Here is a 25,845-nt window from a genome sequence, read left to right as displayed (position 1 = left end):
CGTAATTTGCCGGATACCGTCTAATTTGAAGGGGAGATCTCATTGACAAGCTGTCTTTGCCGTCTGCCCTTTGACATCTGATAATAAATACTCGGTGACGGGAACTTTAGGGAGCGCCAAAGCCTTCAAAGGACTGGTCTGGAAAGATTTCGTTTTGAGACTTTTCTGGCTGGCACATGGTTCCATTGCTGAGTGGCTGCTTCACTCTATAACACATCAGACGCTCGACCCGCTGTAAACCGGAGCTTCCCAGGTTACTTGCCATCTCTGATGTTTTCGTGAAAATCCACCACCCTCATGGTCCACACGCCGCCGGTACATTCCTCAAAACCCTAGATCTTATGGGCATATGGCTTGAGCTTGGCCTTTAAGATACTCCGTGAGAACCACTCAAAACGCGATCGCATTCAAACCCTTTCTTTTTCTGCTCCACGCGACCTAAGCAGGCTATCTTTGCCTGAAACTCCCCTTTTGACGCGTCGAAAGGAAGCTCGCGCTTGGAACTAATAGACTAGACCATATTGTTATTTCTGCTCCAACCTTCCCCCTTCCCATCCTCTTCACCGGGAAAGGGCAAAGGTTTCTGCAGCTACTATCCAGCTGTGTGCTACTTCTTACTGCGAGGAAGGCATGTCGTCTGCGATGCAAGCGGCAACCCAGCCAAGCCCCGTCCAAGTCCCCAGCCAGTATGCACCCTCCTCTTCACCTCAGTCACAGTCCCTCCAGCAGAGCCCTGCCTCACAGTCATCACACTGGGCGTCTCAACAACAGCACCAGCAGCAATCACATAACAATGCTGTGACCTCAGGTGCAACTGTCAATTCGCAACAACCACGGTCCCATTCACATCATCTGCATGACTTGGTGACGATGACTTCACAGCCTGAACAACACATACCGTCGACGAGCGTTGCTTCCACAGCTCCTCTAACCACAGCTGCTTCAAGCGTGTCGCGTCCCAATCGCCCAGGCCTGTCAGATATCCTTGGAGGGCCACCTATTCCCCCTCCGCGAACCTCATCAAACAATAAAAGTCGCGCCTCATCTACATCGGCTTCGCCTCAGGATAGAACCGGCTCATCAAGAAACAGGCGAAGGGAGGAGAGAAGGGAGCGTGAAGATCGAGAACGCGTCCATTCCTCTGGCCAGCGTGAGAGGCCAAAGGACGACGCTCCAACTTCCAGGTCCCGTCGGAAAGCTCCACCATCGCCCGAAGGTCCTCGCCGGGCAGCAAGCACACGAGAACGACGTGACCATGGTGTGCCCGCGATGGAAAGCCGGTCGGAGGCCGCGATGGGTCCGAGCTCTTTCCCTACAGGCCTACCGAAGGAAGACGGCACCGTCACGAATCGTATGGTCGTGACGGACCCTGAGGTGGATATTATGCGAGAAAAACAACGCCAGGTCGAAGCTCAAGCTGGCGGCACCTCTAATACTAATCTAGACGGTGGTGCTGAGAGCGGCGATACCGGTCGCCCTCCCAAGAGCAGACATGACTACTCTCAAACTGCCCACAAAGAAACCACTTTTGGGGATTACATACTTGGTCAGACTCTCGGCGAGGGAGAATTCGGTAAAGTCAGGCTCGGCTGGAAAAGAGATGGCAGTGTACAGGTCGCCATTAAGTTGATCAGGCGGGAAACCTTGGGAAGTAACCCTGGCCGACTTCCAAAAATCCACCGCGAGATTGCCATTCTGCGAGAGCTATCTCATCCCAATATCGTACGATTGCATGAGATGGTGGAAACCGATCGTCACATTGGAATAATCCTAGAGTACGCGTCGGGGGGAGAGCTGTTCGACTACATCCTAAACCAGCGGTACCTTAAAGACCATGCTGCTCGCCGCCTCTTTGCCCAACTGGTGTCCGGCGTTGGGTATCTTCACAAAAAAGGAATCGTACATCGTGACCTTAAACTGGAAAATCTGCTTCTTGATCGAAATCGAAATATCATTATCACTGACTTTGGCTTCGCGAACACGTTCAATCCCGCTGATGAATTGAGCGAGGAGATTGAATACAATTTAACAAACAGGGAGTTTGTCAAACGCATGAGGCTCGACCGGCCAGATGCCAAGGGGATTAGACGAGGAGATCTTATGCAAACAAGCTGTGGTAGTCCTTGCTACGCGGCTCCAGAGCTAGTCGTTAGCGATTCTCTGTACACCGGGCGCAAGGTGGATGTTTGGAGTTGTGGAGTTATCTTGGTATGCCTCCTTCTGGGACACCAGGTTCAAGTACTTTTCTGCTAATTTAACATGGGGGTAGTATGCCATGCTTGCTGGTTATTTGCCTTTCGATGATGATCCTGCCAACCCGGACGGCGACAACATTAATTTACTGTACAAATACATTGTCACTACTCCCTTAACCTTTCCAGAATACGTTACTCCTCATGCTCGCGACCTGCTACGTCGTATCCTTGTGCCAGATCCCCGAAAGCGAGCCGATCTTTTCGAAGTAGCAAGGCATAGTTGGCTAGCCGAATATGCCAGTGTTGTTTCTCATATCACAAGCAACACCACAAATGTTGCTGACATTGCCAACACAACAGTGACCTCTGGTTTGTTATGTCCCTTTCACATATGAGACACCTAGGCTTTCCATGCTAACAATATGTATTAGAAGCACATTATGAAACTCCTTTGTTAACCCGCAGCGCATCCGTCAGAGAACCCCCAAAGCCATATCACCAAACACCTACTGTTCCTAGCAGTGCTTCTGGGCACCAACAAAGTAATTTTGAGCAAACAGATGACCAGTCAAGGCAGCAAAGAGATGCAAAACGGAGGACAGTTCAGGTTGAATATGTTGCTCCACAATCTCAAACTGCTCGTGGAGTATCGAGTGGCGAGACCTTTGGACGTGCGCCAGCACCAGCGACCACGCAACCAGCAAGTATTGAAGCATCCCGAACAAAGCCTTTGCCAAAGAGCCCACCTGTCAGTCAAGGAACTCATGTGTCTGTTGGCTATTCCGTGACAAACCGCAACCAAGGTATGCCTAGACCAAAATCAAGAGATGTTGCTCGGTCTATTTCGGAATTAACTGGTGCCTTTTCTGGGACTCAAGGTGCACCTCCACAATCAGCACGGCCTCCAACCAGTGGATCCATGGCTTCTTTGGGTAAAATAGACAGCCGTCTACCTTCCCGTGGCTCTTACAGTCAACCTGTTGCTCCAGCAGTTGCAACTGCCAATGCTCAAGCTCGCCTTGCGCAACCAAAATCCGGTGGTAAACCATACATTTCGGCTCCGATTCCAATACAACCCGGTGAACTTCCCGCTTCCTCCATTGGCCAACCAAGTACGCAACCAGGTCCATTGCATTTACGTCAACAAGATTACTCCAAGGGGCATAAGCGATCAAGTACTGTTAGCAGCATCTCCGAAAAGCTGTTTGGGCGCCCTGGATCTTTCTTCGGTGGCCGCACGTCTCAACCTGGATCTCCTCGCGTCAAACCTGGTAAACGATACCCTCCTACCAGTATGAAGGACTCATTCGGCCTTGAATCGTCTCGTGCTTCGATGGATTCCCGTAGATCGTTGTCCCATGCCTTCCGCAAACAGAGCGATGCCAGCACCGGAGGCAGTAGACAGCGGAGATTCTCACTTATCCCGCCTTCATTCTTGTCCCGAAGCTCCACAAAAGAGCGTATTGAGGCTGTAGGTCCTTCTCAGACGGACTCCACTGAGCCCGACGACGTAGAGCGTCAGCAGACCCAAGATGAGAGAAGGCTATCGACGGCACCTGCAACTGTTCTGGGTAACAATGCAGCGCAAAATCATCAACAACGAAATACCAGCCAGCCTCACCCAGGATCGTCTCATCAGCAGAATCACCGCAACCTTGCAGACTATGAACAAAGCCCCGAGGTCGCCGATTATTCTGCCCAGATCGACCGGCAATTTGCGAGTTTACACGGTACACCTGATAACCTGCACCACCCGCAAGACTATGGCAATGGGTACCAAGGACATTATCAAAGCGAACCAAATATCACATCAGGAGGCCATCTTTCGGCACCACAAGGACGAGCGGATCCCAATAAAACATTTTCTGGGCTTTACGAAGATGGATACAATCAAGGATATGAGAATGCGTCTTATCCATCTATTCAGAGCGGACGAATGCCAAGGAACAGTGTTCTTCAGAAAAATCATCGCAAATTTGCAGATGCATATGAATATGAAAAGTCCCATCATTCGGGCAGTTCTGGGGCGGCTCGAAAGGTAATGGACTTTTTCCGCCGAAGAGGAAAGGCCAGAGCTGGTGAAGACCGCTGACAAGTTTTGTCATACTTGGGCGCTTGGTTATGCCGAGCCTTATTTGCCACATTCCAGTCAAGTCCTCAGACTTGTCGATAGTGACGAACTCATGGAGAAGCGAAGCAAAGAAGGGGAGATGAGACGCCGTTTGTCAACTTGTGTCTGGATCACTGTACTACCACCACCAACCCAAGCAATCTTTTAACGTTACTCCTGTTGGACCATCGTAGGTTTCTGCTACCATAGGAATGCTATTGCTGCCTCTGCTCATTTTACTTTATTTTATCTCATGGGTTTTGCATGATCGTCCCGGTTCCAGATGGCATTCAAGAGAGTTTCTCCATTCACACCCATTGGGATTTCCTTTGGGGTACACTGTTTTCATTACCATTGTCCTTTTTATTATCATGGTCCTTATTATTTCAGCTTTCCTCCCCTGCGATTGTGTAAAGATTCGATATTCAGGCTCATGGAGGTTTTCATTTTGTTCAAGAGCGGAACTTCTCTTAAAAAATTCCCCTTTTTTGTTTTTTCTTTTAGGTTTTGTTCTACACTTGCAGAGTCCTATCTGCAAAAGCCAGGCTCATCATGTTGCATAAATACCTTGATTACACTTTTACTTTTTCTTTTTCTATTTTCTTTTTTTTTTTTTTTTTTTTTTTTTTCCTTTTCTTCTTTCTTTATTTCTTCACCCGTTCTGCCTCTTTTAAACCATTTTGGTTGTTTTCCAAGAGCAGATTCCGCGAAGCCTCCTGAAGGATTTGATACCTCTTCCTTTTTTTTTTTTTTTTTTTTTTTTTTTGGAAGTGAGAAATTTCCTCCCCATTTTAAGCAGTCGATCATGTCCCATTCCGAACCCATTCTACTCAACTTTTCCTCTCCCCGTTGGGTATTTGCATGTATAGAGAGGATTTAAAAGCCCTGTTTTCTCTTACTTAGCAGTGATTATATGACTGCCGAATACGGACTCGAAACCGTCCGTGGAGTGAGTGAGCTCTTTTTTGAGAGAAAGTGAAATTCTCTTGTTGGTACAGACATGCGTATGAGCCAAGGTATGGAGCTGTGCGAAGTGGGTTTGAGGATGAATATATGTATGTATGGGACTTATTGATCGGATAGAATGAAGAGGAAGGGGAATCAAGATGACATTTTCCTCCTCCACCCCTTCACAAAATTTTCACTCCTTTTTACCTTGGCACAGGACAGATGAAGTGTCTTTCCTATCTGGCCGTTCCATGGTCCTTTGCAAGCCGTCAGCTGGATCGGATGAATGGTCTATTATGGAGCCGTTGTAAGGTACATAGGCAGTTATGTAGGCGACTTACCAGAGATGATGCTCTTACGTATGGACGCCGGGGGCCCGGCGGGACTCGACGTGGATCCTTGAATTCGGCATGAATGTCGTAGGTAAAGTAAGCGTGTGAATTACTCCGTACCATCCTCTGGTTTAAATATAACCTCGCCATCTCGCGGGAGTGGGCGTCTGGGGCATGATCACCACAGCATATTTGACCACTGTACCTGAGACGGGCCATGCAAGAACGGGGTGTTATATTAATGAAAGCTTTGCAAAAGAGGTCATTTGGTGGTATAATAATTATCATTATTATTATTATTATTATTAGGTACTGGTATTATTTTCTTTCTCTTTCATTTCCTCGGATGGTTTTTCTTCCTCGCGGAGGATAGTTAACTATGGGCTCTTTGTTACCTAAGAGAATCGTTCGGACTCGACAAGCCCCTTGGCGACCGGCGAGGTGGCGAGCTGGCCTGGATTTGCGCTCCTTGTTTGGAAGTACTTCATACGTAACGACCAGAGAGTTCGAGAGATGCTTGTAGGCTCGGATACTGGGCCCTGCATGGCTCTGGGCTGGCGGACGGAGAGTCTTGGTCCGTTCCACACGAAGACGACGAATTTTCGCATCGATTCGATGCAGAACTAACTGGCTGAACCTCCCTGTCCGTCCTGTCCTCTCTCATTGTCTGGATTATCGTGTGTTTTGAGTGACGGTGTGTCGCAGGGGACGCGGGTTGCCTCGGGGGCTTGTGATCGAGTTCCTTCACGAACCAACTCCGTACATTAGTCTGGTAACTAGTTTACTTAGTACTATGTAATACTGCCAGCTTCTGGCTGATCACGATGCTTAATGAGATCTGCCTCCTCGCTTCGAGTTTGAAGCAAAATACTTCCTTCCCCCGCCCCCCGGTCTAGGGTCCGCCGAAGCTGGCAGACCGGGGGGGTGTTGAAAGTAAGTTCAAAAAAAATAAAATTGTCCGCCAAACAGGCTCTCGAACCCCAGCCCATGTGCTCATGCGTCTTGTCTCATTTTTCTTCCGACAGCCTCCCCTAACTTCACTAAAATGGGTGGTCTGTGTTTTTTTTTTCGCGCGCTAACTCGGCTCAAACCGCTCTATTTTTACGCATTTTGTGGGGTGACGTTCTGGTGGTGGTGGAGACGATGCTCTCGATTCCCCGCGACGATGCGCGAGACGGTGGGCTCATGAAACTTTTATTTTTCGACTTGGTCATGTGTGACTGAAAAAAAAAAAAAGGTAAAAGTGAAATGAGGTGATCTGATGAGGGTTTTGTGAACCCTGTTTTTCTTTCTCACCCTCAGATCAGAGAAGAAGTAAAAGAGAAGATGGGCATTTTGTATTTTCCTTTTGCCTTTTTTTCTCCCTTCTCTTAAAGCTTGTTCTCTCTCTCTCGTGAAGGCAGTATGTACAGGGGTTTTGTCTTCAATAGTGAGAAAAAAAAAAAAAAAAAAAATGAAAATGAACAATGGAATGTTTCCGCTTGGATAGATGCAAATGATGATCATGATAAATAAGAAAATTTAAAAAAGAAACCAAGGCCAATCAGCGCTAGCAAAGCACAAAAAAAGTACAAGAAACGGTGAACTCGGCGGCTGCACAGCATGTCGGTCGCACGAGTGCCCAGATGTCTTTTGACGACGAGAGCATATCGTTAGAGTCGACATTTCTTCAACGTTCAATTGTTGAAAATTTTTTTCTTTTTTGCCCGACCGCATCGATAGCAGTACTTAGCCGCCGGTAAAAGTCATCACAGGTCGAGAAATCCGTGCGTAGCCGGTGCACAAGGATTTCAGGTCCCAGGTTGCTTGTTCCATAAGGTTGATTGGTCGTTGAGAACAAAGAGGAATAGAGTTAAAATTGTAAATCTTTTTGGTGAATATGATTGGGAAGGAAAAAAAGCCAAAAATCACTTTTTTGAGGCTGATGCTTGTTTTTCTTTTTCTGTTTATTTGCAGGGGTTTTTAGATCCATTGGAGGACTCGGTCATGGACCGAGCTTCAGGAACCCGCATTCGAGGGCTTTCTCGCCTTCGGTCATGTTGGCCCCGGTGCTGGGGGAGCGATGCGTCTTGGTGCCGGCGGCAGGCATTGGCAGCTCTGTCGGCACGGCCGATTCGGTGGTGTTGTTGATGGGAGAAGGTTGTGGTGGCAAGCCTAGCCCGAGTTGGGCAACGGCGTGAGCTTGAGGGAGGAGTACGAGGTACTTGTTGTTCTCTGTGTAGGTATACATGGCTAGTAGGAGGAAGAGAAAAAGAGGTCGTTCGGGAGTACTGTTCTTCGAGAAGAAAAAGGGGAGACTGCTTGCGTAGAGGAAAGTTGATATACGGGCGAAGACTTTGAAGGGAGTGGAGCGTTGCGGGAGCGAAGAGAGGAGATCTTTCTTCTGGAAGTTGCTTGGATTCTAGAGTAGCGTTAGTTGAGCAGGAAAGAGAAAAGTTGCCTCCCAAGGGGCGACGTGGAGGAGGTTTATATAGTCTTTCTGGGACGGGCTTTTCTCCTGAGGAATGACGACTCCGGACAGGTTCTCTTGCAAGAGCTGTCACAGGACCAGGCGGGAATGGAAACTGGGGATCCGGGCTATTAAACCAGCAGGAATTGCCTGCTCCACAGCGCGCTAGAAGCCAATGCGGGAGGCCACGGGCGCTCCCCGAGGCGTGGATGCACCGCACGGCGCACAACGGAGCCAGTACTGTACCACGATGCCGTTTCCGGACCCTCACAGACTTGACCTTGGGAGCACACCAGCAAGTAGCCATGACGATGGCCAACTCCGAATCCAACCGACTCGCCAAGGCACGGCCATTAGGTAAAAGCTCGGATTGCTCCACCGTCCTGCTCGGTGATGCCAAGGCAGAACGCCACAAAGGGAGCCTTTTTCTTTTTTTCTCCGTTCAGGAGAGAGAGACCAAGAAAGGAGGCGTGTCCTCCTCTCACAAAGCCGGTGGTGGGCGGAGAGTCATCCAGAACTGTTGTAGTTGGCTTCGACTGAGTAAAATTGCCACCGCGCCGCCGTTGTGCTCACGATGCTGCCTTGGACTGACGGAACTTTGCTACGCCGTGAAATGGGCCGTCAAGCAGAGCGGGTGAAGCCGTGTCCGTCTAGCAGGACAGCTGTTGGAATAACAGCTAACTAACTCGTTAGCCCGTCAACGTTCGCCGTCGCCGATATGGCGGGATGCTGCTGCTGCTGCTGCTGATGATGATGACGATTAAGGAGAAAAAGTAGAAGAAGAACGGGAGAAGGACAGCCTAGCGCGCTGCACCGGCCTTCCCGACAAGCGAAGATCAAATCGGATCGTGCTGCTGGGCTTTTCTTGCGGCGAGCAACCCACAAAGAGCCAGGCCGCCCAATCAGCCTTTTTAAAACAGTCAAAAATATAGTACATAGTAGCTTCACAGCGAGAGGCAGGTCGTCCGGCCAGCGGTCGTCCCATCCCGGCTCTATCGCCTTCGCTCGCCCTTCTTCCTCTTCTGCTGCTGCTGCTGCTGCTGGTGATGATGATGATGATGCCTTGTTATCCCAACTACCCCTGGCCCCAAGCTCCCTGTTTTGCATCGTCGTCCCACCTGCGCCGTTGTGCCTCTGCTCGCCTCAGACCTAGCCGCCCTTGCTTCATTGCACCCCGGCAATGTCCCTTTCGCGCCCTCTGTTTGGTCTCTTCAGCTTGCCGCGCGGTTAGCAACCCTGCACAACATCCTCCTATGCTCCTGGCCCCCCTCTCCCCGGTGCGATTCCCGCCCTTAGCATGGTCCGCCAGCCCTGCAGAAGACGCCGACAGCGAGAATAGCCTATTCATTGGCCCAGCACTCTTATGTCCATCGCATGGATGTTGTCTCACTCCCGACGAACGCTCGACGCTGACCGTCAGGCTGCCCCCGATTGCCCAGGCAGCCTGTCACTGCCACCCACGCACACTCTCCCACTCACTCATAATCAAGCGGCAAAGCACCCGAAGAACTGGGGTGCTTTGTGATCCCCATGCGCAGAACAATACCATTCAGCTCTTTCTTTGCCCTCCTGCACCGTTTATCCCTCGCCTAATCTCCCTTCCTGCGGGGCGGTTTCTCGAATCGAGATCAAGCCTGTGACCGTGCTCATCCGCCCTAGAACTCTCCCCGGGTTGGCCAGCTGGCTCCCTGGACATATCATTCCCTTCCTTTTTTTCCCCAATTAGTTTCATACTGTCCCCGTCCACTCCACGCTAGCTCACTGGGGTTTCTTTTGGTTTTTGGGTCTTTGGGGCCGTTTCATTCGCCTGGATTCAGTCCCGGCGACGTGCCATATACCCAAAAGAGGCGCTCCCCGTTTACCAAAACGGCACTATCACTGTTCCCAATTTGCAGAACATCAGGGATGGGATCACCAACCTATCTATATGCAACAGATTTGCGTTCTGCCCGCATTGCTGTTCCCCCTTTTTTTTGTTTTCTTCCCCCCCAAAATCTTTGGGGTTTTGTTTCGTTCTCTTCAGGACGTTTCTCCGCTATCCTCTACTGGGACTTAGATTAGCGGCACAGCCTATGATGACAGTAACCCTTCAGCAATAATACCACACAACTAAGGCCCTGATCTCTACGTCTATTGACTCTTGCCTGCTGCCGGCATTTGCTGCCTGTGGGGTTCTAAACGCTCCGTATGCTGTGTGAATGTTAGGCCGGCACCCTTTCCCCACCACAGTGGACTGCATCTTGGTTTTATGCTCCGCGAACAATGCTATTGTTCCGCAAAACCAAAAAGTGACGCGACGGGAGCCGGGGTCTGACGAATGACCTCCATCGGAGCATCCCCATTCGTTTGATACACTGCAGATACTTTCCGAAACCCAGCATATGCTAACGGTCACCTGTTTCTCAACGGCGAAGCATCCGAAGCATCTTTCCCGTTGGACTGTGCTCTACCAAGCCTTAGCTGGAACATGTCTTTGCTTCACTGCTTTGGTCGCGGTTTTTGCGCCTCTTTTGAAATGCCGCTCTTTTTTTGGGTGCTAGCTCCACACACAGCGTAACAGCCACAGGACACATGAAGCGTACGGCTTATAGATGGTGCTCTCTAGATACCCTAAGGCTATGTCATCGGTTTCCCCCCCGAAAGGCGAACTAACCCACACCCTCGACTAGTTTCCCAAGTCAAGCATTCTCCCCTGCTGCCTGCGTGGACACTGACGTCTAACAGGGTCGCTTGCCTGTGCTGCCCGCCATTTGTTAGTACTTTTGGCCCATTTACCGGGATCGCTCTTCCCACACATCAACGGTGATCAGCTCTCCAACTAGTGTGACTGATTTCATTGCCTAGTCTCCTGCTATATTTGCGTTGAGCGGATGCAGAGTTTATCCCGCGAACTAACGCAGGGTCCTTGGCGGTGATTAAACCGCATTTCTTCGGCGGTGCCACCTATGGAAATTCTCTGGAGTACTATCACCTCCTCCAGGGATCAACACCGTTGTATTCCTTTGTCTTTGGAAAACTGTTGGATCTCAAAAAATTTCTCAGTTTGGTCTTTTATCATGCTGCGCTCCTTTTCGTCCCTCTCTTCCCTGACCACTAAACACCTTTCTTACCCCTTTGAGACAACTTGGTTGGTCCGGTGCCCTGCATCGGTATATGACTGTGCTCCGAGCTTCTCCATTTGCCAAGCTTGCTGGAAATAGGGAGATTTTATCTATAAAAGGGCTTGATGAACTCGGTCAAACTGAGCTTTCAAGACATCAAGCTTTCTCTCATCAAGATCATATCCTCTCCTCGCGGAAATTCCCAAGTCTACAAGTTTCCCATCCGCAGTCAAGTCATCAATCCGTTGCGATTGCCTTCAGGCCTCCTTTCACCTTCTATCTACCTTATTTAAACGTCCCGCATACCAATTCGTCTTTTGCGAAAATGTGCGTCCAGTGGTGGGAAAAGTTCGAGTGCGGATGCACCGCCCTCGTTGGCAATGTAGAGTCTTGTTCGTCTATGCAAGGCTCAGGAAACCAGTCTTCAGGCACGAAGTACTCCGGCAGCCATGGCAATCAAGGCTCAGGGTCGCAGTGCCCCAAGAACCCGGGCGTCGAAATGAGAAAGAAATATACCATCCGCCCAGGAAACTGTGTTAAGCACGGCGGCAGTGGTTGATCCACCGGTATGGGATTTCCCTCCTGATGAAACGAGACGTCCGTGAAACTAGAACTATGTTTCTGATTTTTTTTTTTTTTCCCAGTCGGAAGCCGCAACAAAAAAGCCTTGTCTCAGCATGCGTTCTTTGTGTCTTCTCCCTTTTCAATCGACTTGACGATGCACGCCGATAGACCTTTATTCTTCTTTCCCGGAGTTTCGAATTCTGAGACTAATCCCATTAGAAGCGACATGGGTCTTTTCTAGCTGCTCCTGTCGGATGGCGACGACAGATAGATAGCCCCATCGTGGACGCAAACCAAAGGGGTGTTTTCGTTTAATTTTTCAACCTTTCCTTTCTCCTAGAAAAAAGCAGAAAAGAGCCACAAAAAAAAAAAATCTCTTACCGTTTCATCTCTACTTTTCATTCTCTATAACTTTTTCGGGCCTGGTGACTGCTTGGAAGGGGTTTCCTGGACGGATATGTGGGAAGAATGGTATTGACTGCCTCTCTCTCACTCCCATCTTTCTGGCTTATTGTTTGCTACTACCACGTAATTATCTCTTCTTCCTTTTTTTTTCTTTCTTTTCCCCCCTTGGATATGTCTGCAGATACTTAAATGAATCCTACATAATGAATACTATCTTTTTTTGGGGGGGCTTTACTTTCGGCATAGTTCCTTTATTTTTTTTTCAATATCAACCACATTTTCGCTTTGGTGAGCGATTTTGCGGTAATTCCACTAATTCCAGCTGCTCGCACCGAGTCGTTCTTTTGTCCCTCACCATACTAAGAAGAGAAGTCACCGACCAATCTTTCGCATCCTGGTTTAAGTCTTAGCTACAGGGCCAGATATGGGGCGCAAGCAACAATATGTGGCTTTCTTGGAAGGGGTTTATGGTAGTCATGTCATGATACGGCAGTGATATGCTTGACTGCTGCAAAAATAAAATAAAAAATTGATTAAATGACAAAAATTAGAGAGATCCAACATCGGTACATGATAAATCTCCCCATGCATATCGACGTGCTTCCCTCCGTGCAGGGATTCCTTGGGGTTCGAGTCGTTATCCCTGCTCCGAGGATGGTGTCTGCGAGGCTTCCATTGGATGCAGTTACGCGACTGACTAGGGAGTACACAACTACCAAACGCTCCTCTGTTATATAGAGCTGAACACCACCACCACGTTCTACATTTTTAATATACCTAGATTATATTGGAATAAACGAAGAAAGCTGCTCACGCGGGCATCCACACAACAGAACAAGCCACGACAAGTGACTGCCTAGGCACGTCGTACGCACGACCGTATGTATCGAAGTCCGAGAAGCCAAGCTTCCAGGCATTAAAACGCTCCTGCATATGGGCTCCGGGCCTCGTGTGCGGCACAGCAGACTTTGGGCCAACCTTGCTACGACACACGGCCTCGGTCGGGATAGGAACTGAACGGTTAACGAGCTCAGGTGTACCTCATATGCTCACTTACGGTAGGCCCGAAGTAAGACTTCATTATCGACTCGCGACAGACCCCAGAGAAAGGTATTATGTTAATATTAAGAACGCAAGGTCTTTCGGCCTATCGACTCCATATCTTCGGTTTTGCAAAGGAGCTAAAAGTATAATGGATGCGTAGCAGGGACTTCTTTCCAGTCATTGGCTGCAGGATATGTAAGTTGAAATGCATCATGTACGAAGTAAAAGGTCAACCCGTTCCGCTCCGGGAAGATCTACCCGCGCTAGAATGACGTATCATACTCGCCAGATAGCTCTTCGGGAGCGGGAGGTACATCTTCCGCAGCAGGAATTTTCGCTCCCGTAGCATAGAGGGTTTCAGGCCTAAAGGTTTAGCATGCGAATGGTTCTGCGGTACGGGGACTTGATATGGATTGCCGCGAGACCAGTCTCGAGCCCAAAACCGGTATCCAGCCCCCGAATGGTCATTAGGCGGCTCTTCAGTCGGGGTTTGTTGCCACAAACGCCTGCCAAATGTCCAGTGTATCCTGGCCTCTATCCATTCCTTGTTCTCAAGTACCCCCATACTACCGTTTCAATGGCTTGAAAGGCCGTGGGAAATCAGGGCCAAGGGCAAGAAGAGGAAAAATCCGCAAGGACTAGTCCCTAGTAATGCAGAAATATAGTGGCGCTAGGGATATGCTGCACACCAACAGTGCTCATGGGGTGGAAACCGGGAAGGCCCGAGATATGGCATTTACGTTGCACTCCGCAGATCAAATTTAGTTGTCATCTTTGGCCTGAGAATCGTCAGCATAATTCTTCAGCGGATTCTTTGTTGGTGTTGGTGATGATTAATGCGAGGTAACCTGAAGATTCAAATGGAAGCAAAACACCAATACTAATTTGACATATCACTTTTCGTGTGAAGAATCAATGCAAATATGGCACAACGGTTATGATGTACAACCACTTTGCGGTTCTATACTCCGTATGCCATCCGAAGGATGCGGCGCATCAGTTGGGTGGCTTGGCGCTCGGGTGCCACTGGGTTCCCGTGCTAAAAGACGCCGCATTCCCAAAGGAAACTAAAATGTTGGAAACCAATATTTCAGGCGGCGGGTTTTAGTTGAATCAGGCGCAGCTAATGTGTACTCACGAGCTAGATTCAAGGCACACCCCTGAAACCGTAGCGATACCCCAGCAAAGCTGCACGGTTGCCAACATATGCTAACAGTCATGTGATCTATACTTTGGTCCGACAGGAGGACAGCAAAAGCACTCCAACTACCAGGTAAAAGGTAGGTAGCACCGAGGGTATCCGATGAGACTAGGGGAACTTGTACAGCATGCATTGTGTCGTCGGCATTCACAAGACCGGCCATCGCATGCGAGTGTACCGGAGCGCATGGGTGAACGACGAGGCATTCTCTCCCAATTTCCTAAATGGAAGACAAGTGCAACAGAGTTCTGACTAAATCATGCTTAAAACCCTGATCAGCGACCAGGTCGGTGGCCGACGGTGGTGGCATCGGACAACGGCACTCGCGTGTTCCACAAAAGCCTTCCTCCATCAACCATTGGTAGATTTGGCCAGATGAATTTTATGACTCGCAGAAAGTAACCATGACCGAGGCCAATGGACGTTGGCATATTGCCGCGATTACCTTGGCTCTTTTCCACAGTCGCTCCATGCAGCTTTCGACCGCCACTCATCCGACTGCAGGGTGACAGGGCGCACCGTAGTCTGATTAGCAATTTTTCAAAGCACGATGTGGCCAGAACGGTCATCGGAGCGGTCTCGGATTTAGGGCCGCTCTAGCGACGTGCATGCAATTGTAATAGAGTCATTTTGCGAGGACACCTAATCGAGTTCAAAACTTGCATCTCATGCGCACGCACGCAGACACGGGTTTACCTCCCGCTGCGAAGATCATCGACCAACATTCAAAAGTACCTAGATGTACCTCCATCCTTGCCATTTGTCTTAAACCGGCTCTTCATACAACCAATAACGTACCAAATCAGGGAACCACTTTGGAATCAACCTATAGCGTGAAACAGCGCAGCTCGGCCTTGAACGGGATGAAAGACGATATGACAAGCATGTCAAACATCCTGTTTAGCAATGCATCGTGTCAGTTGTTGGGAGACACGCAAGTGGAATCACCCGACTCCGGCCGGAATAGGACGCAAATGGCAAGAGTTTTCCTCTGTATATGCCGGAAGAGAACATGGGGCACTGCGAAGATCATGCGTGGCGTTGGTATGCCACGCTCCCTTCTCAGCCATATAGCGATGTCACATGGCTTCGCCAGTCTGAAGCCCCTTGTATCAGTTGGATGTCAAAGAGACAATCGCGGCTCGCGGTGGGGGGTCATTCTACTCACGCAAACCCCAACAGTATTAAGCAAAAAAAGGATATCAGAGAACATTCGATTGGCTCTTTGGGTCCTGTAGCACTGTGCAAGCCCTCGTACTACGAGCACGGAGCACTTCTCGGCATTGCATCTCGAGGAGGAGGTCAAACCCGTGCAGCGTGCCTCTTCATGTCTCCCGTCACTCATTTTTGGACTGTCGTGAAATCACGTGATATCCTGTGAGTGCCCGACATCAGCAATGTCGCGGTTTGTGAGACCGAACGACAGCGACCACCAGCAATCCATTCCACTCATGTAATGTCCATAGACATCAACTGGGAGGCCGCAACCTCAGGGCCAGATGGCGAAGCCCTTGCGGAGCGCATCCGCTCATTCATCCACGACAAGTTCCAGCAAATCGCCCTTCCTCGATTTATACGCTCCGTCGAGGTGAACTCCTTCGACTTTGGCACGATCAAGCCCGAGCTGCAAATCAAGGATTTATGTGATCCGTTCGAAGACTTCTATGAGGAGGATGAAGACAACGAAATTGGAGATGGGGAGGTGTCAGATATCCAGGACAGATCACCGAAACCTCGACCTTCCAGCGCTGGAAATGAGCGGAGCGCGGCGGACGCGTGGCAAGCGGAACATCCTGCGTTCTTAGATGACCGGCTATGCGGCAGAATCGAACCCCATGATGTCCCGATACCCTCGAAAGAGGATCCCCTAGCATCGAGGCCGATCCGATCTCCAATGTCCTTCGGGGATCCCTTGAATCCCTACTTCTTTCCGCGGGCTGGCACCCCCGGGATTCCGGGCGGTACTTCGAATCTAGGCTACTACTACATGCCTCTCGGCGGAATATCAGGGACACAGACGCCTCTCTCCTCAGTCCCTCGCGGCCCGTTCTCCCCGGGTCTACGTGATGCCTCTGTCTTTGGAGAACCTTCTAATTCACAACGACCTAATCCTTCGGGTCCCGCCCGTCGTCAGTCTGAAATTGACATTGACACCGGGAATTCCAGGCCATCGACTGCAGATACTTTGGATTCACTCAATATCCATGGTATCCCCGACCCAGTGCTACCCCGCTCATCTGACGATGCACATCCAAATGTTCTTCCCCGGAGAGATAATAGCCCTGCTCCGCGCCGTGTGCGCGAGAAGAGACCAGAAGACCTTCAAGTTCTATGCCGATTAAGATATAACGGCAACATCCGACTCTCTCTCACAGCCCTGGTGCTCCTCGACTATCCCATGCCAAATTTCGTTGGTTTACCCTTGAAGCTAAACATCACCGGCCTCACATTCGACGGTGTCGCCGTGGTTGCGTATATTCGAAAACGAGTACATTTTTGTTTTCTATCTCCAGAAGATGCGGACACGCTATTTGGAGCGGATGACACTAATGAAGCAGGGCATTTACAGTCCAGAGACTCACTTGCGGGTGGAATCAATGACACGAGTTACTCCTCCCGACGACCGCACGATAGTCTTCTCCGCGATGTCCGGGTGGAAAGCGAAATTGGTAGAAAGGAAGACGGAAAACAGGTGCTGAAAAATGTGGGCAAAGTCGAGAAGTTTGTCCTGGAGCAAGTTCGTCGAATTTTTGAGGAAGAATTTGTCTACCCTAGTTTTTGGACGTTTCTGGTATGAAAGGAGTCTTATAACTAGTTATCCTATTAAAAATATCAACTCGCATAATATTATCGAAATTAATTATTCGGAAATAATGAAATAACACTTTCAACTAGCTATTGATCACGCATTTCGAGATTTTTGAAGGTCTCACTACATCCATGGTATTAAAAGACGAGCAGGAGTTTGGTGCCAGTGATTTCTTTCTTCGTTTCCGCGAATATTTTCCTTGGTAACACCGTAGCGTTCTCGAACGAGGCGTGCGTGCGGGGAGCCTCGGAGGAGAGAGAAGGGAGCCTTGAAACGATCGAGGGTTGCCTACTGGAAAGAGCAAAAGGATGCAATGTCCAGGCCAGCCAATTTACCGCTCTTTCTTAGGAGTATTATCGGGATGCTCTTGAGCGTATTTATCGCTCAGGTCGGCGTACTCTCTTGACAGACCCTCACTTTGGCTTTTTAATGCTTCGAGGTCCTTCTCCCGGGCTGCGAGCTCCTTCTTCAAACGACCAATTTCGCCCATATCTCCCGCAGCGGCTAGGCGTGCCGAATCCTCGCCACCTGCCTTCTTACTGCCCTCAAACTGCTTGACTCTATCCTCCAAACGAAGGATTTCAAGAATCATAGTGTACGTGCGGTTCAGGATAAGGGAGAGGAAAAGGGTAAAGCCGCAAAGGTACATGTTACGCTGGGAATAGAATTTTCGAGCCTGAACCTCCATCCGTTCGGAGCCCAGAGCACCAGCTCTAATTCTTGCGAGTGAAGGTGGTTAGCCATGTGGTTCCTTGTTACCGAGGTGGGGGGACTGCGATTTCGCTGGCGAGGAACATACCCAGCGCCAACTGCATCCTTAGAGTACGCGGATAGCTCGATTTGGACACGATACACACGGTTAACGCTATCAATAAAGAGGATGAGGATGAAAATGAAGGTAATCTTTATTTTCAAATTTTTTTTTTTTTTTTTTTTTTTTTTGGTTAGCTGGCATAGCCTTTAACAATCACAATATACAGGGCTAAATACCTTCATTCCATACTGCAATTTGGCAATGACAGGGCTTTCAGATATAAAGGTAAACAGCTTTCGCTTCCATGTGAAGGGAAGGGGCACAATAAGGCCCATGAAAATAGCCATCTCCACCATGAGGATGAGGAAAACCTGCGCAAGACATTGTCTCATTAGCTTCAAACTCTTACCTCAAGAGAAACAAAAGGCAGCAATGATCACGTACAAGGGTGTAGTAGAGCGTCATCTTGGTAACGTGCTCAAATCAACTTATCCCAGAGGCTGTCAAGCTTTCGCTGCTGCCTCCAACGATGGCGTGTGAAAAGAAAAAGTTCAATGATCATGCAACAAAACAAAATTCGAAAGGTGGTTGTAATCAACACCAGTCTTAGAGGAAAGGAGATAATGGAAAACAAAATGAGGCCGCAGGACAGGCCGATTGCTTGTATTCTCGCAAGGGGATGTTGTCTTGTGAGCAGCAAAAGCTGGCGAGAGTAAATAAAACCAGCCAAGTTGAGGTTGAGCTGGCCGCACGCGAAAGCCACACAGACGTCATCCCACCCTTGAGTAACTGCCTACTATTGGCTGAACCTACAGTGGCTTGACGGAAAGATTATATAATCACTAATGCAGCTTAGCCACATTTTTGCGGAAAAGCTAATTATCCATATACCGACAAAGCTAAAGTTGGAATTGGTCAACGCAACATTTGAGTCGATAACGATATCTTCGTGATTTAGCAGGAGACGCACCGCGGAGTGTTCTTCGGCATCATGGCTAGAGAAACTGTGATTTCGTGAAAGGCTTTGCCGGGATACGGAATCATCCTTTGCCCAAGTTGAAGAGAACCATCGATCAATGCGGTTGAATGTGGGGAGTCGCCGAGACACCCCGATCCTTGTGAGCTTTCTGCCTACCGAAGATGATCAGCTGGACGTTTGCTGTGCCAGTACGGAGTATTTCCGGGGTCCAGTTAGGGGCAAGCGAGGTCATCGTAATTCCCGGTGGGGAATCAGATCTTCCTTGTCAAGCCCAACGTCTGGTGGAAAACCCCTCCATGCGGAACATCCTGACTCCAAAGACGTTTGACATATGGCTTGTTGAAAGCGAAGCTCCCCCTAGGCCCCGGGTTTCTTTATCAATTTTCTAAAGTGACCCAATTTCACGACTGCACTACCGTCGCTATCATGGCAGACGACTTCGACTATAACGGCATCAACGATGCTTTCCAGGCGCTCTCGAAGGCTTCTCCGTTGTCGGTTCAAACCATCGCTGACTTAGCGATGATGGGCACGGGGAAATTTCCAGTAATTGACCTCTTTCTTTCTATTCATATCCTGTTTCGCTTAAAGAAAAAAAGAAAAAAAAAAGATTATCATGTATATTAACACACTAAACCGCTTACCATTTGCCCTTAGGATTTAATCCGAACGCAACGTGATTTCAACACAAACTACAACATGATTGAATCCAGTCTTCGGGATGCCTGCAGAGACATTTTCCGTGAAGACTTTGGTTATGAATATAATGGCAACGATATCCAAGGGCCTCCAAAAGTGGAATTTCAAGCCTTCTTCAGCTGCGGCACGACTTCTCCTAGCACCATTGACAATTATATCAAACACTCAATCATTGAAAATATGCCGATACCAGAATCAACACAAATTCAAGTGGCTGTAGACTTATCCAAATTTATCTCAACCTTGCTCGTTCCTGGCCAAGACGGAATCGTCTACACTAAATACCAGAAGTCATTCCCTCTACCCAGTGACTCCGACCCCAGTTCGAGCTTCGATGTCAATGCAGTTATAAGTTTTTACGACCTGGAACTTCCTGAGGACGCGCCGAATCCGAACGAAGTTTTCTTGGTGTACTTTTGCGGCCTAGGTTTATTCACCAAAAATTAACAAGGCTCGCGAGCTGCCCCAGGAACGAAAAACGCAAAGAATCTAATCTCATATTTTGATCGGCGAACTTTGTTATTTAAGTGGTCAGCTTTTGAAAATGGATCTTTCAGAGGCAAATTAAGGGTAACACTCTCTCGGAGGTCTGCGATGGGCGGTCCTGAGTTTTGTATTTTATTTGTGAGGTTTTTCTCTTTGGATGGCGGCAGTACCGGGCCAAAGGCTTCTATGATAAGCTGATGATCGGCACTCGTTGGTAATAATTTTTTCTTCCGTCTTAGTTACACACTCCAGGTCCCCAAAAGGTTCGCTTTCTGCCCGTCTCTAACTATAGTCTAACCTTCGATCTCATAGCTGTTGGACTTGTGTTTCGGTTCAAATTTGAAATCTTTATGTGCCGGGCCTAGGAACATCTCACTGCGGCAAAGTTAGTCAAACAAAGAGCAAACTGGATGCAAGGGGGGAATAAAAACAACACTTACCTGATCTTTATCCAATCCTTATAGTTATCGCTAGCCAAAAGTGTCTCTAGTTCATTTCTCCCTTTATACGCGGGGGGTCGATCCTGGATTCTTGGCGGGAGATGCTCCAACAAACCGATTGGGATATACCGATGCGTAAAACTCAGCAGCTCCAAAAGGAATCTTCTGGTAGTTCCAACGCCGTGTTCGTCAGAGCCCCATGCATTGAGACCGTATTTTGCAAACTTCTCAACGATCGAGAGACGTTCAGAAGCTGACTTGTCGAGATATTGCCCAGCTTGGATTTCCTCGAAAATCCACGGTTTCATAAGCGCACCACGAGCGATCATCACGGTATCTACGCCAGACTCGCCAATAGCTCGATAATAATCTTCATGGGAGTAACAATCGCCGTTTCCGAGGAAATATACCCTCCTTCCCGGGGCTTGTAGCCGGTCGTCGGCCTCTCGGATGGTGTCGGTTAGGTCATCACTTCGCTCGTTGAGTCGTCTTATGAGCGCCGCACATTCAGATATGTAACTCCAATCGGCTTCCCGTGTGTATCGTTGCTGTCGGCTTCGGCCGTGGAGTGTAATCGCAGCAACACCGGCCGGGCCTTGTCCAATCTCAGTGAACTCAGGACCTCCGAGAACAAGTCGCTCAATGAGTTTCAATGCAGTTGGACTATTATCCTTCGTGCCCATACGAATTTTTGCGGACACAGGGACCTCATTGGACACTGCATTCATCCCTCGTAGAATCTTTTCCAGTTTTGATGGGTGCTCAAGAAGCGCGGAACCGGCACCGTCTCGGTAAACTAGGTCAATTGGACAACCACAGTTAAGGTCTACAACGCGAAGATGTGGACACAGAGCCGTCATGACCTCCGTAGCTTTCAGTGCTTGCCATGGCTTGTTGGCCGAGATTTGAACACCGAATTTGAGATCCCGAGAATGATCATAATCTTTGACCACGCCTTGATTTGGTTTAATCGTAGGCGGAAGCACTTCGGACTGATGTGCCTTCATTAAAGCCCACTCGCCTTTGTGGCCTTGAACTATCGGAAGGCTCATAGCCATTTCTGAGTATGTGAATTGTGCTCCCAATTCAACACATAGCCTTCGGAAGGGGAGATTGCCCTGGGTGGTAAGCGGCGCCAAAACCGGCGTTTCTGAACCGAAGTAGAGTCGTCTCTTTTCGGATGGGAGAAATGGGGGCTCCTTGAACTGCGCTCTCCTATCTTCAACCTCGTCTCTGGCCTCGCCATTTGCTTCGACGTTGTTTTCATCCGCAAACCTCCTGCCATGGTTATGGATCTCCAACTGCTTGGATGTCTCATCAAGCCAAGTTGTATACGCATCTGATTTGGGAGTCTTGCGCCTCTTCTTCATAAGGTCCACCTTTTGCTCCGTAGATATAGAATTGAACACTCCTCCCTCTGCTCCACCTTCAACCAAAGGCATAGCAGCATTCTTTCGTTCCTCATCCTCCACCAAAACCAGCTCTTTCCGCCCATCCTCCAGCTCCCTCTCTGTCATATGGGATCCCACAAATCGACATTTCCACCCGGAAAAACAAAGACCATACGCATCCCAAACCGGACACATGCCATTAAACGTCTTCAAGTCCTCCCGCTTGTACTCTTTCAAGTATTTGCGCAGGTTATGCTCAAATCGACAATTATCGCCAAACTGACATGTTCTTGGTGAGAGTTCTGGGCTGTGCGACACACTCTGGCAGAGACCTTTCTCATCCTGTGATTTCCCAAATTTCCGAGCTGTGTTTTGACCTTTTTGTTTTTTTCTTTGTTTTCCGCCTTTCTCGCCTGCGCGTTCTTGGTGACGGGCGGCTTCCGCTTCGTCGTCGTCGCGCACATCAGAGGTTTGTTTTACGCTAGGCTCTTGACCGGAACGAACGAGATACCTAAATACTCGCCGGATGGCGGCAGTCAGCAATGACCAAACGGAATGAAGGAAAAAAAAAAAGAAAAAGAAAAAGAAAAACACACCAGAGCAAGATCTGGAGTGACTGGACTTACTCTTCTCTTATTGGCGCGGTGCCTTTCTTTCGCTGAGCACCGTTATTTTCCGGCTGCGCGTGAATGGGATTTTCGGGCTTATCGAGTTTGATGCGCTTTGCGGGCGACTCTTCGAAATTCCCGCTACCCTCATTCTCTAGCCGTTTTGCACCATCATTCAGAGTGGTTTCATTCGGAAAACTTTGTGTCATTTTGACAACCGATTCTGCGTTCGATTTATAATTCCGCAAAGCCCAATGCCCACGGCTGCGCTTTTGGCTCCGACGACAAATGGGCTTTGTGGCGGGGAGGAATTTCAGCGGGCAAAATTTGTTCGGAGTGGAATTTTTCCGACGTTAGATTGAGCAGCTGGAAGACAAGACAACTTCGAGCACAAAAACTAAAATGAAATTTAATGCAGTATGAAATTGGTCTATTCCGTATATTTGTCAAAAAGCTCTCGAAGATATGCTCGCTGTAGAAACTATCATTTAGCGCCCCATGCCTCGCCTAACTCCGAAAATTCGTCCCTTCGCCGTGTGATCATCTCGTCATTACTAAAACATCCCATCAAACACCTTCGGAAGTCCTCCAAGTCCGCCCGCGATAGAATTTCATGTAAGCTCCATTCCATCATCTTCCTCTCCATCGATATCTTCGCCGTCACCGAGAAGAGGCAAGCGAGTTCGCTTCATGTCACCATTCGGGTCGTACCGATCGCTTCCCCAGCTTCCGGTAAACTCGAGTTCGTGGCCACCGACGACTCGACCTTCTGTATCCACCACCTCGCATAGTTCCATAAGGCTCTGTCTGTTGAGGCTTCTGAAGCCTTCTGTTCTTACAATACGTCCCCAGTTAGCCATACAGAACACCGCTGCACGACGCTTGAGCCATTCCTCGTTTGTTCGCCCAGCACGCTCCCATACGATAGCAGCGTTTTCAACCGCTAACTCGCGGCTAAGACGATGAACACATAGCTGGCGCAGTCGTGGCATATCGTATAAGTTTGCCATTACTAACATCCCAGCCACTTCAGTGACACCGGGGCACAATTCGGGGTGGCAGGAAATACTATCCGTGTATAAGTAATGCAGGAATGCACGAACAACCTTGTATGGCTCAGGAATATGCATTCTTTTTGTATGGTATTCTGCCATTTGAGCCGCGTATAGGCGCTTAAAATGAGGCCACCGTGCTTGGAGAATGATGCGGTGAACGTGGATTGGAGCAGATGTGGCAGCATCGGGCGGCAAAAAGGTAGAGGTTGGCTGCGAGGAGTCGGCCATTCCTGAAGATTCCTCATCACTGGAGTACCCAGGATCATCACAGTCAGCGGTGATTATAAAATCTGTCCCGCTTCCTGACTCCGGAGGTTGGTCAAAAACTGCAGCCAATTCCGCTCCTAAGCTAGATAGCTGAGAGTTATGCTCACTGTCCACGTTGAGTGATCTTTGGTTGAGTGATTCATTGCCCAAGACGCCGTATCGCTCGAGGTCTATAGGAAGAACTTCACTTAAATGGTTCTCGTCGCCCAGACCTGGTGCGTTAGCAACATTTAAGTTGCAGCCAAGAAGCCATGCCTTGGTACCGTCTTCGTTGACAGTGCAGTAGTGCCAGCGATATCCGGCTTTGAATATCTCGGGGCCATCCGCAAGCCTTTGCCAGCGTAACGAATCTAACTCCAAAGAGGAGAGATTGCATTCCCATGGCCGAACGGTTTCAGAAGGGGTGACCAGATCAAGGAGAACGCCAGAAGAATACACATGGAAATGCGTTCCGGAGAGCAGCACGGGAGTATACGGGCCGGAGTGAAACTTAATAGAAGATACGGCTCCAGGAGCATTGGGTCTCCGTCTACCCAGAGATCGAACTTGGACACTGCCCGAGTTGGGTGCATAGCCATTAGGCCGTCCGGAAATCTGTGATGGGGTACTAAAATGCATGTCTGGGCTGTAAGTCATCCTGTTTGCCATTCCTGGGGATCCGACGGTACCTTGAGACGCTGCCGAAGTACCCATGAAGGACGGGTTTCCTTTCAAGTCCAGCCACCACAGATCCGTTCCGCGTTCCATGTCAATCCCAAGGCCTCCGAAAACCCAAAGTCTGCCTCCCCAAACCCAAGCAGTGTGATCGAAGCGGGCAACGAAGCTCCAAGTACGGGACCAGGTCCAGGTTTTGAGGTCGAGATAGCACATTTCGTCGAGGATATAATTGGTTTCGCCAGTAACACCACCTACCACAAACAGTTTATCCTCGTAGATCACGGAGGCATGGCGAGCCCTCCCTCTCGGAATGGGTCCACGAACTTCGGGCGATGTCCAAGTATAGGTGTTAAGGTCCAATATGATGATGTCTGAAAGGTATTCACGGCGTTCATTCTCGCCTCCAAATACAATTAGCTTGTCATCTTGGTAGAGGGACGCAGTATGGCCTAGGACTTTCGTCAGCCTGAACAGGATAAATGAAGCACTAGAGTCAATTAACCCATTCGAACGCCCGGTATGTCTCCATAGTTATTTACCAGTGTCCATGTCAATGTGTTCAAGTCTAGTCGGCGAACGTGGTTGTAAACTATTCAGATGAAGGTAGGTAGTTAGTGGATAAAGTGCAGCAAAGAACAGAATAGGTTGCTCAGTTCACTAACCCTCATCTGTATATTGATCAAATCCACCAAACGCATATATCTGGTTATTTCCGCAGTATGTCACAGATGCATTTACAAGGCAAGCGGGGACTTGCCCGGCGGACTTCTTCACTGTTGGACGGTAGCCATCGCTCCCACGGCTGATCTTGGAAGGGCTGGTGGGCATAAGGTAGGTATTGGGCGTGGTGTTGGAAGTTGGGGAAGCCAGGGTGACAGGAGTTCTATGAAGAGCTGTTAATCCACTGTTCTCCTGTCTGCTGCCACCACCGGCCGGTGTTGATAGGGCGCCGAGGGACATTCTTAGCCGGATTCTTGGTATGTATGTAGAAGACGCAACTTGAATTGTGGTAAATGATTGGTTAGCCAAACAAGTAGGAGGCAACAACAATGCAAGCGAGAGAAGAGACTAAATTCTATCAGCCCAGAAAGCTCTGGACAAGCATCAAAAGATATATCAGGCAGGGTGTGTCAAGAGTTTTTAGGAAGATGCCTGCGGATAGTTTGGAGAGCGGCGAAGGTGAAGCGGCGGCGGCAAGCTACGACCGGAATAACTTTCCGAAAGCGGTTTCGGCGCTTTAAAAGCTTAATTGAGCACACTAGCCTCCTTAGGACTAGCGTATCCGAGCTCTGATTGTTGCTTGGGCGACGCAAAACGGTAAATATTCAGCTTTTAAGGCGCTCCTGGCCAT

At 49.1% G+C, this 25,845-nt stretch overlaps 11 protein-coding genes across 12 annotated transcripts; 5 read left to right on the top strand and 6 right to left on the bottom strand.

Annotated features, from left to right (window-relative positions):
* Positions 1 to 630: 630 nt before the first annotated feature.
* CIMG_03267 (CAMK/CAMKL/KIN4 protein kinase) lies at positions 631 to 4,733 on the top strand (the record flags this gene model as incomplete). Its single annotated transcript, XM_001243825.2, has 3 exons — positions 631 to 2,208; positions 2,270 to 2,564; positions 2,627 to 4,733. The coding sequence occupies 3 exons, from the start codon at positions 631 to 633 to the stop codon at positions 4,285 to 4,287; spliced, it is 3,534 nt and encodes a 1,177-aa protein (XP_001243826.2). The 3' UTR covers positions 4,288 to 4,733.
* Positions 4,734 to 6,718: 1,985 nt separating this feature from the next.
* CIMG_03266 (uncharacterized protein) lies at positions 6,719 to 8,659 on the bottom strand. The gene has a single exon (XM_001243824.2). It carries the CDS (start codon positions 8,339 to 8,341, stop codon positions 7,532 to 7,534), a length of 810 nt encoding a protein of 269 aa, XP_001243825.2. The 5' UTR covers positions 8,342 to 8,659; the 3' UTR covers positions 6,719 to 7,531.
* On the top strand, positions 8,537 to 10,443 carry CIMG_11084 (uncharacterized protein). Its single transcript, XM_012358229.1, has 2 exons — positions 8,537 to 8,678; positions 8,728 to 10,443. Exon 2 carries the CDS (start codon positions 9,081 to 9,083, stop codon positions 9,672 to 9,674), a length of 594 nt encoding a protein of 197 aa, XP_012213652.1. The 5' UTR covers positions 8,537 to 8,678; positions 8,728 to 9,080; the 3' UTR covers positions 9,675 to 10,443.
* A 744-nt stretch (positions 10,444 to 11,187) lies between these two features.
* CIMG_11083 (uncharacterized protein) lies at positions 11,188 to 12,265 on the top strand (the record flags this gene model as incomplete). Its single annotated transcript, XM_012358228.1, has 2 exons — positions 11,188 to 11,701; positions 11,780 to 12,265. One exon carries the CDS (start codon positions 11,188 to 11,190, stop codon positions 11,692 to 11,694), a length of 507 nt encoding a protein of 168 aa, XP_012213651.1. The 3' UTR covers positions 11,695 to 11,701; positions 11,780 to 12,265.
* Positions 12,266 to 13,292: 1,027 nt separating this feature from the next.
* CIMG_03263 (uncharacterized protein) lies at positions 13,293 to 14,242 on the bottom strand. Its single transcript, XM_001243821.2, has one exon. The coding sequence runs from the start codon at positions 13,711 to 13,713 to the stop codon at positions 13,378 to 13,380; it is 336 nt and encodes a 111-aa protein (XP_001243822.2). The 5' UTR covers positions 13,714 to 14,242; the 3' UTR covers positions 13,293 to 13,377.
* CIMG_13696 (uncharacterized protein) lies at positions 14,010 to 15,650 on the bottom strand. Its single transcript, XM_004446275.1, has 2 exons — positions 15,518 to 15,650; positions 14,010 to 15,446 (listed from the first exon to the last, which is right to left on the bottom strand). Exon 2 carries the CDS (start codon positions 14,510 to 14,512, stop codon positions 14,216 to 14,218), a length of 297 nt encoding a protein of 98 aa, XP_004446332.1. The 5' UTR covers positions 14,513 to 15,446; positions 15,518 to 15,650; the 3' UTR covers positions 14,010 to 14,215.
* A 132-nt stretch (positions 15,651 to 15,782) lies between these two features.
* On the top strand, positions 15,783 to 17,250 carry CIMG_03262 (mitochondrial distribution and morphology protein 12). The gene has a single exon (XM_001243820.2). The coding sequence runs from the start codon at positions 15,806 to 15,808 to the stop codon at positions 17,144 to 17,146; it is 1,341 nt and encodes a 446-aa protein (XP_001243821.1). The 5' UTR covers positions 15,783 to 15,805; the 3' UTR covers positions 17,147 to 17,250.
* CIMG_03261 (BAP31 domain-containing protein) lies at positions 17,153 to 18,600 on the bottom strand. Its single transcript, XM_001243819.2, has 4 exons — positions 18,357 to 18,600; positions 18,149 to 18,283; positions 17,958 to 18,061; positions 17,153 to 17,877 (listed from the first exon to the last, which is right to left on the bottom strand). The coding sequence occupies exons 1-4, from the start codon at positions 18,375 to 18,377 to the stop codon at positions 17,490 to 17,492; spliced, it is 648 nt and encodes a 215-aa protein (XP_001243820.2). The 5' UTR covers positions 18,378 to 18,600; the 3' UTR covers positions 17,153 to 17,489.
* A 284-nt stretch (positions 18,601 to 18,884) lies between these two features.
* Positions 18,885 to 20,520, top strand: CIMG_03260 (uncharacterized protein). Its single transcript, XM_001243818.2, has 2 exons — positions 18,885 to 19,437; positions 19,549 to 20,520. The coding sequence occupies exons 1-2, from the start codon at positions 19,318 to 19,320 to the stop codon at positions 20,035 to 20,037; spliced, it is 609 nt and encodes a 202-aa protein (XP_001243819.1). The 5' UTR covers positions 18,885 to 19,317; the 3' UTR covers positions 20,038 to 20,520.
* CIMG_03259 lies at positions 20,005 to 22,742 on the bottom strand. 2 transcript variants are annotated; one of them, XM_004446273.1, is made up of 3 exons: positions 22,534 to 22,742; positions 20,517 to 22,418; positions 20,005 to 20,451 (listed from the first exon to the last, which is right to left on the bottom strand). In XM_004446273.1, exons 1-3 carry the CDS (start codon positions 22,722 to 22,724, stop codon positions 20,370 to 20,372), a joined length of 2,175 nt encoding a protein of 724 aa, XP_004446330.1. In that variant the 5' UTR covers positions 22,725 to 22,742; the 3' UTR covers positions 20,005 to 20,369. The 2 variants fall into 2 exon arrangements, with proteins under 2 accessions (XP_004446330.1, XP_004446331.1); XM_004446274.1 differs by having other exon boundaries at positions 20,005 to 22,418.
* A 178-nt stretch (positions 22,743 to 22,920) lies between these two features.
* Positions 22,921 to 25,596, bottom strand: CIMG_03258 (kelch repeat protein). The gene has a single exon (XM_001243816.2). It carries the CDS (start codon positions 24,705 to 24,707, stop codon positions 23,127 to 23,129), a length of 1,581 nt encoding a protein of 526 aa, XP_001243817.2. The 5' UTR covers positions 24,708 to 25,596; the 3' UTR covers positions 22,921 to 23,126.
* Between the last annotated feature and the right edge of the window lie 249 nt (positions 25,597 to 25,845).

This window comes from Coccidioides immitis, assembly GCF_000149335.2.
Source record: "Coccidioides immitis RS genomic scaffold supercont3.6, whole genome shotgun sequence".
Lineage (NCBI taxonomy): Eukaryota > Fungi > Ascomycota > Eurotiomycetes > Onygenales > Onygenaceae > Coccidioides > Coccidioides immitis.
The sequence above is the reverse complement of the archived record's forward strand: the minus strand, read 5'-3'. Positions and strand labels throughout refer to the sequence as shown.

What these genes read in the sequence shown, in the direction of transcription:
- CIMG_03266 (XM_001243824.2), bottom strand. Translation starts at nt 8,341, where the DNA reads ATGGCTACTTGCTGGTGTGCTCCCAAGGTCAAGTCTGTGAGGGTCCGG.
- CIMG_11084 (XM_012358229.1), top strand. Translation starts at nt 9,081, where the DNA reads ATGATGATGATGATGCCTTGTTATCCCAACTACCCCTGGCCCCAAGCT.
- CIMG_03263 (XM_001243821.2), bottom strand. Translation starts at nt 13,713, where the DNA reads ATGGGGGTACTTGAGAACAAGGAATGGATAGAGGCCAGGATACACTGG.
- CIMG_13696 (XM_004446275.1), bottom strand. Translation starts at nt 14,512, where the DNA reads ATGGCCGGTCTTGTGAATGCCGACGACACAATGCATGCTGTACAAGTT.
- CIMG_03262 (XM_001243820.2), top strand. Translation starts at nt 15,806, where the DNA reads ATGTCCATAGACATCAACTGGGAGGCCGCAACCTCAGGGCCAGATGGC.
- CIMG_03261 (XM_001243819.2), bottom strand. Translation starts at nt 18,377, where the DNA reads ATGACGCTCTACTACACCCTT. An exon ending in TGACGCTCTACTACACCCTT is followed by an intron (nt 18,284 to 18,356) that starts GTACGTGATCAT and finishes TGTCTTGCGCAG; the next exon opens with GTTTTCCTCATCCTCATGGT. An exon ending in AATTGCAGTATGGAATGAAG is followed by an intron (nt 18,062 to 18,148) that starts GTATTTAGCCCT and finishes TTGAAAATAAAG; the next exon opens with ATTACCTTCATTTTCATCCT.
- CIMG_03260 (XM_001243818.2), top strand. Translation starts at nt 19,318, where the DNA reads ATGGCAGACGACTTCGACTATAACGGCATCAACGATGCTTTCCAGGCG. An exon ending in TGGGCACGGGGAAATTTCCA is followed by an intron (nt 19,438 to 19,548) that starts GTAATTGACCTC and finishes ATTTGCCCTTAG; the next exon opens with GATTTAATCCGAACGCAACG.
- CIMG_03259 (XM_004446273.1), bottom strand. Translation starts at nt 22,724, where the DNA reads ATGACACAAAGTTTTCCGAATGAAACCACTCTGAATGATGGTGCAAAA. An exon ending in ACCGCGCCAATAAGAGAAGA is followed by an intron (nt 22,419 to 22,533) that starts GTAAGTCCAGTC and finishes GCGAGTATTTAG; the next exon opens with GTATCTCGTTCGTTCCGGTC. An exon ending in AAGGATTGGATAAAGATCAG is followed by an intron (nt 20,452 to 20,516) that starts GTAAGTGTTGTT and finishes ACTTTGCCGCAG; the next exon opens with TGAGATGTTCCTAGGCCCGG.
- CIMG_03258 (XM_001243816.2), bottom strand. Translation starts at nt 24,707, where the DNA reads ATGTGCTATCTCGACCTCAAAACCTGGACCTGGTCCCGTACTTGGAGC.